The sequence below is a fragment of the Eurosta solidaginis genome, chromosome 4 (genome assembly GCF_040869045.1).
Source record: "Eurosta solidaginis isolate ZX-2024a chromosome 4, ASM4086904v1, whole genome shotgun sequence".
Taxonomy (NCBI): domain Eukaryota; kingdom Metazoa; phylum Arthropoda; class Insecta; order Diptera; family Tephritidae; genus Eurosta; species Eurosta solidaginis.
In genome coordinates this window covers 173,740,385-173,756,493 of record NC_090322.1, presented here as the reverse complement: position 1 = coordinate 173,756,493, position 16,109 = coordinate 173,740,385, and the positions used below count along the sequence as shown (strand labels likewise).

General features: G+C 39.7%; 1 protein-coding gene across 8 annotated transcripts in view; it reads right to left on the bottom strand.

The window, feature by feature from the left end:
• Positions 1–16,109, bottom strand: part of rdgA (retinal degeneration A) — a 1,310,388-nt gene that overhangs the window by 399,370 nt on the left and 894,909 nt on the right. For 7 of the 8 annotated variants that reach the window (XM_067783802.1, XM_067783806.1, XM_067783807.1 and 4 more), the window contains one exon: positions 13,637–15,111. In XM_067783802.1, coding sequence (XP_067639903.1) covers positions 13,637–15,111 — 1,475 coding nt within the window. The remainder of the gene's footprint in view (positions 1–13,636; positions 15,112–16,109) is intronic. The other variant, XM_067783805.1, reaches the window with a different exon arrangement.

Here is a 16,109-nt window from a genome sequence, read left to right as displayed (position 1 = left end):
ATAGTCCCGTAATGACCCTGACGGGATCTCGAACGGACTCCTAAATGACCCTGACGGGATCCCGGACAGATCTCGAAATCCATCCAGAAATGATCTTGGAAACCCAAAATAATCCCGAAACAATATCTGAAAAGTCCAGAAATTACCCCGACGGGATCCCTCACGGATCCCAAAAAACTATCCAGAAATGATGCCGGAATGTCCTCAAATGATCCCCTAATAGTTCCGAAATGACCGAGAATCATCCAGAAATTATGCCGGAAGGGACCCCAAATGATCCCGAATACCATACAGAAATGATGCCGGAAAATACCCCAAATGATCCCCAAATAGTCCCAAAAAAGTTCCGAAATGCCTCGGAAGGGATCCCGGACGGATCCCGAAAACCATCCAGAAATTATGCCGAAAGGGTCCCCTAATGATCCGATACCAGTCGATAAAAAGTCCCGAAAGAACCCCGACGGGATCCCGGACGGATCCTCAAAATCATATAGAAATGATGAAGGAAGGTACCCCAAATGATCCCGAAATAGTCCCGAAATGACCCTGGCAGGATCCCGTACGGATCCCGAAAACCATGCAGAAATGATGCCGAAAGGCTCCCCTAATTAGCCCGTATTAGTCCCGAAAAAGTCCCGAAATGACCCCGACGGGATTCCTGACGGATCCCGAAAAGCATCCAGAAATAATGCCGAAAGGGTCCGCAAATCATCCCGTATTAGTCAAGAAAAAGTCCTGAATTGACCCCGTCGGGATCCCGGATGGATCCCGAAAACTATCCAGAAATGATGCCGGAAGGTACCCCAAATGATCCCAGTCCCGAAATGACCCCGACGGGATCCCGGACGGATCCCGAAAACTATCTAGAAATGATGCCGGAAGGTATCCCGAATTATTCCTGAAATGACCCTTACGGGATCTCGGACGGATCCCTAAAACCATATAGAAATGATGCCGGAAGGTACCCCAAATGATCCCGAAATAGTCCCGAAATGGCCCCGACGGGATACCGGACGGATCCCGAAAACCATCCAGAAATGATGCCGAAAGCGTCCCCAAATGATCCCGTATTCGTCGAGAAAAATTCCCGAAATGACCCCGACGGAATCCCGGACGGATCCTCAAAACTATATAGAAATTATGCCGGAAGGTACCCCAAAGGATCCCGAAATAGTTCCGTAATGAACCTGAAGGGATCCCGGACGGATCCCGAAAGCCATCTAGAAATGATGCCGGAAGGTACCCCAAATGATCCCGAAATAGTTCCGTAATGAACCTGACGGGATCCCGGACGGATCCCGAAAACCATCCAGAAATGATGCCGAAAGCGTCCCCAAATGATCCCGTATTAGTCGAGAAAAAGTCCCGAAATGACCCCGACGGAGTCCCGGACGGATCCTCAAAACTATATAGAAATTATGCCGGAAGGTACCCCAAAGGATCCCGAAATAGTTCCGTAATGAACCTGACGGGATCCCGGACGGATCCCGAAAACCATCTAGAAATGATGCCGGAAGGTACCCCAAATGATCCCGAAATAGTTCCGTAATGAACCTGACGGGATCCCGGACGGATACCGAAAGCCATCCAGAAATGATGCCGAAAGCGTGCCAAATGATCCCGTATTCGTCGAGAAAAATTCCCGAAATGACCCCGACGGAATCCCGGACGGATCCTCAAAACTATATAGAAATTATGCCGGAAGGTACCCCAAAGGATCCCGAAATAGTTCCGTAATGAACCTGACGGGATCCCGGACGGATCCCGAAAACCATCCAGAAATGATGCCGAAAGCGTCCCCAAATGATCCCGTATTAGTCGAGAAAAAGTCCCGAAATGACCCCGACTGGTTCCCGGACGGATCCCGAAAAGCATCCAGATATGATGCCGAAAGGGTCCCCAAATGATCCCGTATAAGTCGAGAAAAAGTCCCGAAATGACCAAGACGGGATCCCGGACGGATCGCGAAAACCATCCAGAAATGATGCGGAAAGCGTCCCCAAATGATCCCGTATTAGTCGAGAAAAGTCCCGAAATTAACCCGACGGGTTCCCGGACGGATCCCGAAAAGCATCCAGATATGATGCCGAAAGGGTCGCCAAATGATCCCGTATTAGTCGAGAAAAAGTCCCGAAATAACCCCGACGGGATCCCGAACGGATCCTCAAAATCATATAGAAGTGATGCCGGAAGGTACCCCAAATGATCCCAAAATAGTCCCGAAATGACCCTGATTGGATCCTGGACGGATCCCGAAAACCATCTAGCAATGATGCCGGAAGGTACCTCAAATGAACCCGTATTAGTCGAGAAAAAGTCCCAAAATTACCCTGAAGGGATCCCGAACGGATCCCGAAAACCATACAGAAATGTTGCCGAAAAGGTCCCCAAATGATCCCGTATAAGTCGAGAAAAAGTCCCGAAATGACCCCGACGGGATCCCGGACGGATCCCGAAAACCATCTAGAAATGATGCCGGAAGGTACCCCAAATGATCCCGAAATAGTCCCGAAATGACCCCGACGGGATCCCGGACGGATCCCGAAAACCATCCAGAAATGATGCCGAAAGCGTCCCCAAATGATCCCGTATTAGTCTAGAAAAAGTCCCGAAATGATCCCGACGGGTTCCGGACGGATCCCGAAAACGATCGAGAAATGATGCCGAAAGGTTCCCCAAATGATCCCGTATAAGTCGAGAAAAAGTCTCGAAATGACCAAGACGGGATCCCGGACGGATCCCTAAAACCATCTAGCAATGATGCCGGAAGCTACCCCAAATGATCCCGTATTAGTCGAGAAAAAGTCCAGAAATGACCCCGACGGGATCCCTGATGGATCCCGAAAACCATCTAGAAATGATGCCGGAAGGTACCTCAAAGGAACCCGTATTAGTCGAGAAAAAGTCCCAAAATGACCCTGAAGGGATCCCGAACGGATCCCGAAAACCACACAGAAATGATGCCGAAAAGGTCCCCAAATGATCCCGTGTTAGTCGAGAAAAAGTCCCGAAATGACCCCGACGGGATCCCGGACGGATCCCGAAAACCATCGAGAAATGATGCCGAAAGGGTCACCAAATGATCCCGTATTAGTCGAGAAAGGGCCCCGAAATGACCCTGACGGGATCCGGACGGAACCCGAAAACCATCCAAAAATGATGCCGAAAGGGTCCTCAAATGATCCCGTATCAGTCGAGAAAAAGTCCAGAAATGACCCCGACGGGACCCGGACGGATCCCGAAAACCATCCAGAAATGATGCCGAAAGGCTCCCCAAATGATCCCGTCTTAGTCGAGAAAAAGTTCCGAAATGACCCCGACGGGATCCCGGACGGATCCCGAAAACCGTCCAGAAATGATGCCGGAAGGGTCCCCAAATGATCGCGAAATAGTCCCGAAATGATCCCGGAATAGTCCCGAAAATGTCCCAAAATAATCCCGACGGAATCCCGGACGGATCCCGAAAACTATACAAAAATGATCCCGGAAGGGTCCCAAAATAATCCCGGAATAGTCCCGAAAAAGTCCAGAAATGACCCCGGCGGACGGATCCCGAAAACCATCCAGAAATGATCCCTGAAGGGTCTCGATATGACCCAAACGGGATTACAAATAGGGTGAAGATAATTATAAAACCATGTTAATAAGGCAACAGGCGCGTTGGAGCGAATGAAGAGTTACAAAGAAACATACAGGTAAAGCTAATAAAAGCGTGCTAATAAAAACAATTGAAGGAGGGCGGATGGCGGATGGCGGGAGGAGGAGAGTACCACTGATCGTTTTTCCAAAATTGTTTAGATCTCGATCTGTATGAGCCAGATGCCAAAAATTATTGATTTTAGGACAAAATTTACATTGAGTTATAACAATTTATAGATTTTGCTCGAGAGGGGAAAGGGGGGGGGGGGGGTGTATCACTGCTCACTTTGTAAGCCCTCGACTTATTTCTCCCATTGAGTTTGTAGTATTGGTGAAGGTCAGTATACGTAAAGTTATAATGTGTAAAAATTGTTAAAAAGTAATTATTCGAAGGGGTCGTGGGACCCCCTTCCCCCTTTCCATGTTCAAAAAAAATTTCGCCAGTAGCCTATTATCTCTGTCCCAAATTTCATCAAAATCCGTGAAGCCGTTCTGGCGTGATTCATTCGCAAAGACAAAAAAATATAATAATTAAATTATAACTGTTCCTAGGGGGCGGAGACCACGCCCCTTTTGAAAAATATATAGCTAGTAGATCCTTCTAGACTATTGGCTATATGCATGCCAAATTTCATATAAATCCGTCCAGCCGTTCTTGCGTGATTGAGTCACAAAGACAAACGTCTGGACAAACATCCAAACATCCAAACATCCAAACATCCAAACATCTAAACATCCAAACATCTTCACATCCAAACTTTGCCATTTATAATATATATTAGATTAGATTATCCGCAACATACTCACAAAATTATTCGTTCAGTGGCAGAATTAATTTAAAAAAAAAAAAAAACAAAATTAATCATACACCTGCTACCAGCTTAAAAACATTTTTCTAGCAACCTCACGGTGTGAGTTTGATGTCTTTGTAGTTGTGGAAAAATGGCTTAATAATGAATTTTTTGATAGTGAATTTTTTGTTCCACTTTTGTTTGAGACTTTTCGTAAGGATCGTGATTCAGATAAGACGGGCTTATTCAGAGGTGCTGGTGTTTCAATAGCGATAAGACGCACTTTGCGTTCTTCTATGATTCAACTTTATTATAATGATTCCTTACTGGATCAATTATGTGTTTGCATTTTTGGCGATTTTGGTAAAGTATTTTTCTGTGTTTCGTATATTCCACCTAATAGTGATGAATCTTTATATAATTCACATGTGGATAATATTGTTAACATCTGTGAAAGGAATTTAGAGAGAGCCATTTCTGTATTCTGGGTGACTTTAACCTTAATAAAATTATTTGGTCTAACTTCTTAGACAAAAATATACTCACTCCTATTAATATTAATTATTCTCATAAAATCAATTTTCTTGATAGCTTATTTAGTGTCAATCTTATCCAAATTAATTATCTGCCTAACCGGCTGAATAATATTTTAGATCTTGTCTTTGTTGACGAGAACCTAAGTTTCAATTTAGATGAGTGTGAATTTCCACTCTGTAGCTCGGACATGCACCATGTTCCTCTCTCAATAACTCTAGAAGTGCTAAATTTTAGCCCAGTATCTCTCAATGAACCGCGTACTTATGACTTTAGAGGAGTTAACTTTGACGACTTGAATGATAGGCTTTTGGATGTAAACTGGGAATGTCTCTTCAATTCGAAATCAGTCGCCGAATGTTACGATATTTTTCTTATTAACGTTTTAGAAGTAGTTTGCAATATCGTACCCGTACGCCCCGCCCGTATACACAAACTCCCTTGGTATACAAAAAACCTAAAAAGGCTTAAAAATAAGCGAAACAAATATTTTAACCTACACAAATCTACTGGGAACTGTAATTTTAAAGATGAGTATTGTAGACTTTCAGGAGAGTTTAATGATCTTGATAAACAGTTATACAATCAATACATCGCTCGGTATGAAGTTGAACTTAAATCCAACCAGAAATCTTTTTGGAATTTCATACGTTCAAAAAAAGGTTTCACAAACATTCCCACCTGTGTGACTTTCGATAATAAGCATTCTCAGTATTTATCTGATACCGCTAATTTATTTGCCGATTTTTTTAGTTCAAATTTTGTCCATGACAGTGGGAGTGCTCCAAATACCAGTTATTCTCCAAGTTATCTTGACCTTGGAACATTGGCGGTATCTAGCTTGATATTATGAACAGCATTTCTTCTTAAAGCCCTCAACAAAAACAGATTTTTGTTTTGGTTTTTCCCCATTTTTACTAAAAAAGTGCAGTTCCTCTCTCAGTGTGCCTTTAAAGCATATTTTTAATCTTTCCCTTGCCAAAGGTGATTTTATTGATCGGTAGAAAGTTGTATCAGTCTCCCCGATGTACAAATCTGGTAACAAAAATGATGTACGAAACTTTAGGCCTCTTTCTAAACTCACCACCTGCTCTAAACTTTTTGAAAAGGTGGTGAAAGATAAATTGTATTTCTTTGTAAAAGAAATAATTGATCCGCATCAGCATGGGTTTGTCTGCGGTCGCTCCACAGTTACAAACCTTGCTGAATTTTCCCAATATTGCATCTCAGCTTTTAAATCTCGTTATCAAGTCAAGTCAAGTTACAGACCTTTCGAAAGCTTTCGATATTGTTGTACATAGCATTCTCTTATTGAAGTTAGAAGAGTTTGGATTCCATTCAACTCTTCTTTCTTGGTTAAACTCTTACCTGTCTAATCGAGTCTCATATGTTGAAATTAGTCATACTAAATCGTACCCCTACGTTGCTATTTCTACTTTTTATTAATGATATTAAAACTTGTTTTAGTACTTCAAAATTCTTACTATATGCGGATGATTTAAAAATGTTTAATGAAATAACCTGCTTGTCAGATACATTATCATTGCAAAGCAATCTAAATAAGCTATCTGATTGGAGTGTGAGAAATAAACTGTCGCTCAACACAAAGAAATGCTTCGAAATGACTTTTGCAAAAATTGTAAATCCAATTGTCACTACTTACACTATTTCTAACACCCCCCTATCTAATGTACATGAGTATCGGGATTTAGGTGGGGTTTTTGACTCAGGCTTCACCTTTGTCAATCACATCAATCATATTGTACCTAAGGCAAATTCTAACTTGGGCTTTTTGCGTCGTTGTGCGCGTGATTTTAAAGACCCATACACTAGAAAATCACTTTATAATTGCCTAGTAAGATCTAAGTTAGAATATGCCTCAGTAATATGGAACCCTATTTATGCTTTACACTCCGACAGGATCGAAACAATTCAACGCCGATTTACCCGGTTTTCTCTGCAACCTCTTCATTTTGTTGAGCCATTCCCATCGCCTGAGGCCCGTTGCCTAATTAATTAATCTTAAATCGCTAAAGTCGAGGCGCATAATACACTCTCTCATGTTTGTTTATGATATAATTTCTGGCATGATAAATTGTCCTAACCTTCTCGAGGAAATTGTCTTTAATGTGCCCCAAAGGGTCCTACGTACGCAAGTTCCGTTTCACGTTAAAACGCTCAGATCTAACTATTTATTGTACGCACCCATTACAAGGTCGCTTGCAGAATTCAATCGAATTTTCATAATTCTCAATCTAGATTTTGCTCGGTCCAGATCCATATTTTTGGCTAATTTGCAATCAAATTTTTTTTAAGTGTTATTAAGTTTTATCTTTAAGAAATTTTGTATTTCTAGTCTGTAAGGTTTTGTACCATTGACTGAAAATGAAATGAAATGAAATTAATTATATACTTTTACTTACAAATATTTGATTTCCTTAAATATAGATTTGAAAAACATATCTAACGCTAACCGCAAAATGAACTGGAATGAAAAGTTTGAAATGGGTAATTCTAGCCTATAGTATAAGGGATTGTTATGACAGTTAGTGAAATCGAGAACTAAGTTATTTAGGTCGAGTATCTTCATGCGTCGAATTATTAATTTCAAATATTCTTTTAGTTATACACTACGAAAGTCTCACAATTTTATTACATTCCAAAAACTTGTAAATTTCACGAATGACACCAGTCAGTTAGTTTAATTAAATGTCAACTTACTTCCCTAAGCGCCATCTGTTGGTAAATAGTTAAATGGTTAGATGTCGTTTTCAAATTGAGCATATGCCTCTAGTGTTCAACGGTAGCAAATTACCATGGTGAGATATCTTTTTGCTATGGTGAGAAATCTTTCAAATAGTAATCTGTGAGAAATTGCAATTATTGATGTCATATTTGCTAAAAATATGTATTTAAATATATTTTGCTAGAATTTGCCACGGCGCCTTGATATTGCATTTCAATTTTATTAGCGTGTGTGAAATTAAGAAAATTAAGTCGAATCATATGTAGGATTTTTTAAGAAGATTTTTAACTTTAATGTTCTCATTTAAAGCTTTAATAGAATATGCGTAGGTACAGTACTATTTCGTCTAACTACCCCAACACTAAATAGCAACCCTACTCAAAAATGTCCCTATTGTAATGCGGAGTGAAATACTTTTCGGTTGATACCCATATCGGCATATCTCATGCAATTTTTTTTATTTCGAATAGGTGGCAACACTAAATGGCAACCCTACTCAAAAATGTGCGTATTGTAATGCGGAGTAAAATACTATTCGTTTGATACCCATATTGGCATATCTCTTGCCATTATTTTAATTTCGAATAGGTGGCAACCCTAAATGGAAACCCTACTCAAAAATTTCCCTATTGTAATGCGGAGTGAAATACCTTTCGTTTGATGCCCATATCGGCATATCTCATGCAATTCTTTTTAATTTCGAATAGGTGGCAACCCTAAATGGCAGCCCTACTCAAAAATGTACCTATTGTAATGCGGAGTGAAATACCTTTCGTTTGATAACCATGTCGGCATATCTCATGCATTTTTTTTTATTTCGACTAGGTGGCAACCTTTTGAAACACCTAGGTAGAAAGTCTTAGAAGGTTATACGTTATCTCTGTGCCAAATTTCAATTAAATTGGTTTAGCCGTTTCCGCGATCGTTCGGCTATACAAACATACAAATATACTAGAATTGCTCGTTTAAAGTTAAAATACCAGGGTGATTTGTCTAGCGACGATCAAGATATTGCTAACTTCTTTGCACAATTTTTCAAGTCCAAATATTCCACTGAATTTAATACTTTTTCAAATGAATATCCATTTCAGCTTAACTCACTTAACACAATTAATATTCCAGAAATATATCCAGATGAAGATTTTTCATATTTAACGTCTTTGAAAGAATTTTACAAGTACGGTCCTGATTTAATTCCCACTTGTTTTCTTAAAAAATGCGCTGAACACATTTATGAGCCTCTAACTTATTTATTCAATATGTCCCTAAAAAGTGGAGCCTTTCCTTCTGCTTGGAAGGAATATTTTCTCATACCCCTTCACAAAAGTGGTAGTAGGTCGTGTGTAGAGAACTATCGAGGAATAGGACAGTTGTCGGCCATCCCAAAGTTGTTTGAAGCTATCGTTACCAATCAGCTAACATTTTCCATTTCTACTTTGATTGCAGAACCGCAGCACGAATTCTGTAAAGGCAAATCTACCATTACTAATCTACTTGAATTCGCAACTCATGTTTCTAAGGGATTTAGAGAAAATCTTCACACAGATGTTATTTATACTGATTTCAGTAAAGCATTTGACAAAGTATTCCACTCCTTACTTATCTACAAGCTGGATCGGCTTGGCTTCCAACCTGGTCTCACCCAGTGGATCTCGTCGTATCTCTGCGGTCGAACGCAAAAAGTTATTTTTAAAAATACTTTTTCAAATGTCATCGATGTTCCCTCTGGCGTCCCACAAGGCAGCCACCTTGGTCCAATTCTGTTCTTGCTATTTATTAATGATATCTGTACCACTATAAAATATTCCAAAATCTTAATGTATGCTGATGATGTAAAACTTTATAGGTCTTATGCGTCTATCGAAGAACGTCCCTTGCTTCAAGCGGAATTAAACTGCCTAGTTACTTGGTGCAAAGTAAATTCAATGCTGCTGAACCTCAATAAATGAAAATTCATGTGCCTATCGCGAATGTCTTTGTCAGCAGCCTCTTACGTAATTAATAATTTTTGTCTTCTATCAGTAAACTATTTTGAGGACTTGGGAGTCACGATAGATGCTAAACTTAGTTTCAACCTTCAGCGCTTTTATTTAATTGTATGATCAACGCCATAGATTGATGAGGAGTGTGATTACTAACTAATTATTTTCTAACTTTTAGTATTACTATTTCTTAATGTAAATATTGTTTTCAATAAAATCGTTTAACTTAAAAATGTTTTTTTTATTATTTTATTTTCAAGTTTTTAGTCTTTATTTAATTGCCTATTATTTCCCATGCTATTTAATTCATTTAGTGCCTTATTATTACAAGGACTCTTTCCTTTCAATTCATTTGTTCTCGCCATATATGAGGACGGGTATGGTACATTGTATCATCGTAGTTTAGATTTTCTGTTGAGTGGCCGGCCAATTGCTTTGTACGTGGCTACAACGTTTCTTCATCTTTTCCCCAAGTGCTACTGGCAAGCGACTTGAGGATTTTGTTGCGGATTTGTACTTTAGATACAACTTTGATGGCATATATCTTGAAGGTGAGAGTGTGACCGAATATTAATCCTAAGATATTTTAGTGGCTGACAATCGGTAGCGCAACACCATCGACGTGAACGTCCAATATTCAACGAAAAGTCACCCACATCAACCTGCGTAAGTTCCTATACACAGACTAACTTGTAGTTTTTCAATTACTTTCGCATTTCCTTTGAGGAATGGAATAGGAAATTCGAAAGTACCTTTTCAATTCCTTGTAATGTAATTGGACAATTTTCAATTACTTTTGCAATTCCTTTCGAAAGTACTGGGGCAGAAATTACATTTGAGCAAAGTATCTTTTTTTTTTCAATTACAAACAATTTTTTGTACTCGAGCCTCAAAAAAACGAAATTACTTTTGGCTTTTTCTTGAGGAATTGCAATATAATCAATTCCTTTGCTGTGGAGGAAAGGAATTGATTACTTTTTCCAATTACTGAGGAATGTTATGGGTAATGTAATGGAATTGAATTTACCCAGCTCTGGGTACTAGCCATCACACTCTTCACCAATCTAGGGCATTGATCAGACAATTAAATAAAAGCGTTGGGCGCGCGAAATTTCTAAAAATGTGAGGCGTAGCATAACCTGATTAAGGCTCAGTTGGTCTTACTTATAGCTTAGCAATATAAATTTGACGCGTCCAGCGCTTTTATTTAATTGTATGATCAACGCCATAGATTGATGAGGAGTGTGATTACTACCTAATTATTTTCTAGCTTTTAGTATTAGTATTTCTTAATGTAAATATTGTTTTCAATAAAATCGTTTAACTTAAAAATGTTTTTTTTATTATTTTATTTTCAAGTTTTTAGCCTTTATTTAATTGCCTATTATTTTCCATGCTATTTAATTCATTTAGTGCCTTATTATTACAAGGACTCTTTCCTTTCAATTCATTTGTTCTCGCCATATATGAGGACGGGTATGGTACATTGTATCATCGTAGTTTAGATTTGCTGTTGAGTGGCCGGCCAATTGCTTTGTATGTGGCTAGCAACGTTTCTTCATCTTTTCCCCAAGTGCTACTGGCAAGCGACTTGAGGATTTTGTTGCGGATTTGTACTTTAGATACAACTTCGATGGCATATATCTTGAAGGTGAGAGTGTGACCGAATATTAATCCTAAGATATTTTAGTGGCTGACAATCGGTAGCGCAACACCATCGACGTGAACGTCCAATATTCAACGAAAAGTCACCCACATCAACCTGCGTAAGTTCCTATACACAGACTAACTTGTAGTTTTTCAATTACTTTCTCATTTCCCTTGAGGAATGGAATAGGAAATTCGAAAGTACCTTTTCAATTCCTTGTAATGTAATTGGACAATTTTCAATTACTTTTGCAATTCCTTTCGAAAGTACTGGGGCAGAAATTACATTTGAGCAAAGTATCTTTTTTTTTCAATTACAAACAATTTTTTGTACTCGAGCCTCAAAAAAACGAAATTACTTTTGGCTTTTTCTTGAGGAATTGCAATATAATCAATTCCTTTGCTGTGGAGGAAAGGAATTGATTACTTTTTCCAATTACTGAGGAATGTTATGGGTAATGTAATGGAATTGAATTTACCCAGCTCTGGGTACTAGCCATCACACTCTTCACCAATCTAGGGCATTGATCAGACAATTAAATAAAAGCGTTGGGCGCGCGAAATTTCTAAAAATGTGAGGCGTAGCATAACCTGATTAAGGCTCAGTTGGTCTTACTTATAGCTTAGCAATATAAATTTGACGCGTCCAGCGCTTTTATTTAATTGTATGATCAACGCCATAGATTGATGAGGAGTGTGATTACTACCTAATTATTTTCTAGCTTTTAGTATTAGTATTTCTTAATGTAAATATTGTTTTCAATAAAATCGTTTAACTTAAAAATGTTTTTTTTATTATTTTATTTTCAAGTTTTTAGTCTTTATTTAATTGCCTATTATTTCCCATGCTATTTAATTCATTTAGTGCCTTATTATTACAAGGACTCTTTCCCGACAATGTGTTACAATCTAAGTCCTCAATACATAATCCTTCCAAAGACTTTACTCTACTCGGCGCCACGTATGCTTGTCCCTCATCCAACTCCAAAATATTTTGATGTCACTTCTACCGGACTGTATGCAATATTTGTTCCAAATATGAGCCAAATCGGACCACAAATACGATTTTTTTTAACCCTAGATGGTCATCCTTCGTCAATACGACTACGCCCGATCTTATTTTCACTGTAAATATGTTTTTATTGTTCGTGTTGATCTCCGATTTCGTACAGCGATAGTCGGTTGTATACTCTCTTTGAATGCACGCATACAGAGGAGCACGCAAATCGTAAATAGATTTTTTTTTTCGGTTTTGTTTTATGGCGTAGTCAAATTGACGAAGGATGACGTTTATGTAACTTTCAGGTTTTTGTGGTATATTTTTCATGATCGACTAGTGATTTATTTCGTTTGCCACGACTACTAAGCAACTATTAAATGAAGAGGAAATAGAGAAGTTTCTCTCCTCGATCCATGACGATGAGTTGGAAAACGAAACTAGTGAATTAAGTTTTGACACAGAAGTAGATCAAGACGAATGCACATAAAATAGAAGCTCGTCAGGTGGATAAACTAGTGTGGATCAATGCAAATATGCTCATAATTCAAGCTCTTCAGATGAAGAAACTGAGGTGGATGAAAACGAATTTCCCCTTAATATTTTAAAATCAAATTCTAGTATTATATCATGCTCTAAAGTAATACGAACAGGTGGCCATTATGCCAGTTTTTCGGTATTTTGAACACTTCTTTCATAAATTTTGTTTTTTGTTTGTTATTTACACGCACAATATGTTTAAAGTTGGACAAAAGCCTTTAAAACGGGTAGATTTTATAAAAACGCTTTTTACTCGCCTTATAAATAGTCATTTAGATGGTAGACTTAATATGCCAACTATTACCACTACGATAAGAAATGACATACTAAATTTTATAAGTTGCTTTCAATTCATGTACATATTATGTGCATTTTTCTTGCCGGGTACCCAGTTCTACTTCTTGCAGTATATAGAGAACATTCCCGTACGGAAAAAAACACCTTGATAGAAGAATTTGGCAGAAAGGTCTGATTTGGCAAGCGATTTGTGAATGTGGGCATAAATCCACGCCTTTCTCTACGATAAAAACTGTCAACGCAGAAATTTACGTGAAAGAGTGCCTCAAAAACGTCTTCTGCCATTCTTTCGTCGCCATAATGGTAAATCTATATTTTGGACGGACTGAACCGCAGAACATTGCACTCGTGTAACCCAAAAGTGCTTTGAAGGTAGCAATGTGCATTGTGTAAGGAAAGTGGTAAACAATTATACAAAAAAAAAAACAAAAATCACTTGGAGTCAATAATAATATTTACATACCCATCTCTGCATACGCCAGTCATTGCGAGCGCTTTATAGCGCGCCTGCTCATCGGTTGGCAGCACAATATCCACGGAACGTGAACGTGTCGCATTTATATTCGGCACCGTTAGAAAGCAACCATCTTCGCTGGGTTGCAATTCCTCCGTCTTGGCGGCCGATGACACTTTCGAAAAGCACGAATCTACAGAAGCAGCACGATCTCGTCTCAAATCAGGTACAGTTAAATAAATATCACGTACAACGAGCGCATGTTTGGTTGTTGTTGGTGAGCCGCATGTTGCCTTTGTTGATGCTTCATCCACAGAATTCAACGCATCCACTGATGATTTAACATCTTCACCTTGCGACACATTCTCCAATGAATTACCAGTTGGCTCCACAAAAATTGCTTCCTGCCGTGAAATGGAACGACGACGTGGACGCATTGTGGTCGGTGATTGTGCTCGCATTATAGCGCAAGCATCATCCACATCCGTCATTGCGCTCAAACCAAATCCAGGTGGTGGTGGTAATGGTAAATCGAAAGTGGGTACATGCGGTAACAATTCGAGTGGTGATATGGGTGGTGGTGGTGGTAGCTCCATTAGTGGACTATCGCAAACCAAAAGCGATATAGCGGGTGAAGGTGGTGGCGAGCCGGGATCAATGGGAAACGCATACGCAGGAAAAGGTGGGCTATCGCCATTCGTGGGCGATAATGTAAATGTAATGCCACATGGTGTGGTTGACAGCGGTGGCAGCAGCGTATTACCAAAATGTGGTGAATCATGTTCAGACTCTTCGAGCCCTTCATCTTCTGAAGTGGTTACAGAACTGCCAATTGTGTGACGATGCATTTGACGTGGCAGTCGCGCACGTGACTCTTCAATACTGCTACCCGTGCTTAAACCACCCAAACGTATATCCATTTCTAAAGCCGCATCGTCGTATTCATACGAGCCACCGCCCATAGCATCGCCAACAGCAGCATCATCTTCATCCTCCTCATCGTCTTCCACGTCTTCTTCTTCCTCGCCATCGTCTCCCCCCTCATCCTCCTCTGCCACATCATCATCAGCAGGAACACTTGCGCCATCATTTTCAGTATTATCATCATCTGAACTGCTATAACCGTACGTACTCGATTCGCGACGTTCTTGATCTAGCTGATAGCGTTGCTCGATTTGTTGTTGTTTCAGATATTCTTCCAAATATAAACAATGTATGCAGGGTGGTGTTTTCGTTGACGAGCTACGACGTGTCTTTCCACGCCGCGGCACTTCTAGGAAAGTGCCTGAATCATCGCTCCCCGCAGAAGCTGCTGCCGAATCGAATGAATGTGAACGTTGCGCGTGTGTAGCCTGCGGCACTTGCAGCAGACCGGTATCCAGTGAACGTTCTTCAGCTGATGATGATGATTGCTCTTTAAGCAAATGCAACGATGCTCGCTGCGCCTCTAACTGCATTTCATCGAATGATGCGGAACGCACCTGCTGGCGAGCGTAAGCAGTTGTTGTTGGTTTTTATAGCACGTGGATTGTGCGAGTGTTTGGAGAGATTGTAAGAAGGAAAATTGAAAAAAGAAAATGTTGAAGTTATTTATTAAATTTCAAACGCGTTTTTGCGGTTTAGCTGTGGTTGCAGTTGCACATAGTAATTAACGATAATTTACAACGATGTTGCATGCAATCGGGTTAAAAAGCAAAGCAAAAAAATTACAACACTTTTGCGATAAAAGAACATTTACACTAGTTTGCGTGTTGCACTTAAATAGTAGTATATTTAGAAGAAAACATATTCGAAATAGTTTGTATTAAAATTTAGAACGGATATAGCTGTGGCTACAAGCAATAACAGCAAAGTCGAGCTAAAGAAGAAACAATTTTCAAAATATTTTTTATAAAACCAAAAACTGGTGAAGTTTCCTGCGGAGCCTGCCAAGTCTTTTGAGAGTTCGGACTTGTCCAAAACAACATCGGACCCTCGGACTAGGAGCTGTGCAAGGCGGGTTTTCCGTTCTACAAATTGGAAATTAGAATATCCAAACGGGATCTGTGGAAAAGCTTCGGCGAAAACGTGCAAGTCTGAAATTAAACAACCAGGCTCAAAAATTTCGCCTAAGGTATCTTGCATAGTTGTGTTACTCCAGGAATGTGATTGGTAGCTGGTAATTGAGAAGTGTGGGTTTGTTACAAAGATTTGTCTGATGTTCGGCTACTCAAGAACGCAAGAACCTCCACCTGCACCTCCGGCATTTTTTTTGGCATACCTGCGCCTATCATTCCAAAGGCAAAAGTTTCAAATTAAGGCTAAACCTTTTAAACATGTAGGGGGTTAAATCGACATAGCAAGTGAACGCAAAGAAGATTTAATGATGAGCTGTACGAGCTATACGCAGACATCAACATAGTCCAGCGAATTAAAACGCAGCGGCTGCGCTGGCTAGGCCATGTTATGCGAATGAAAGATGATGCTCCGGCCAAGAAAGTGT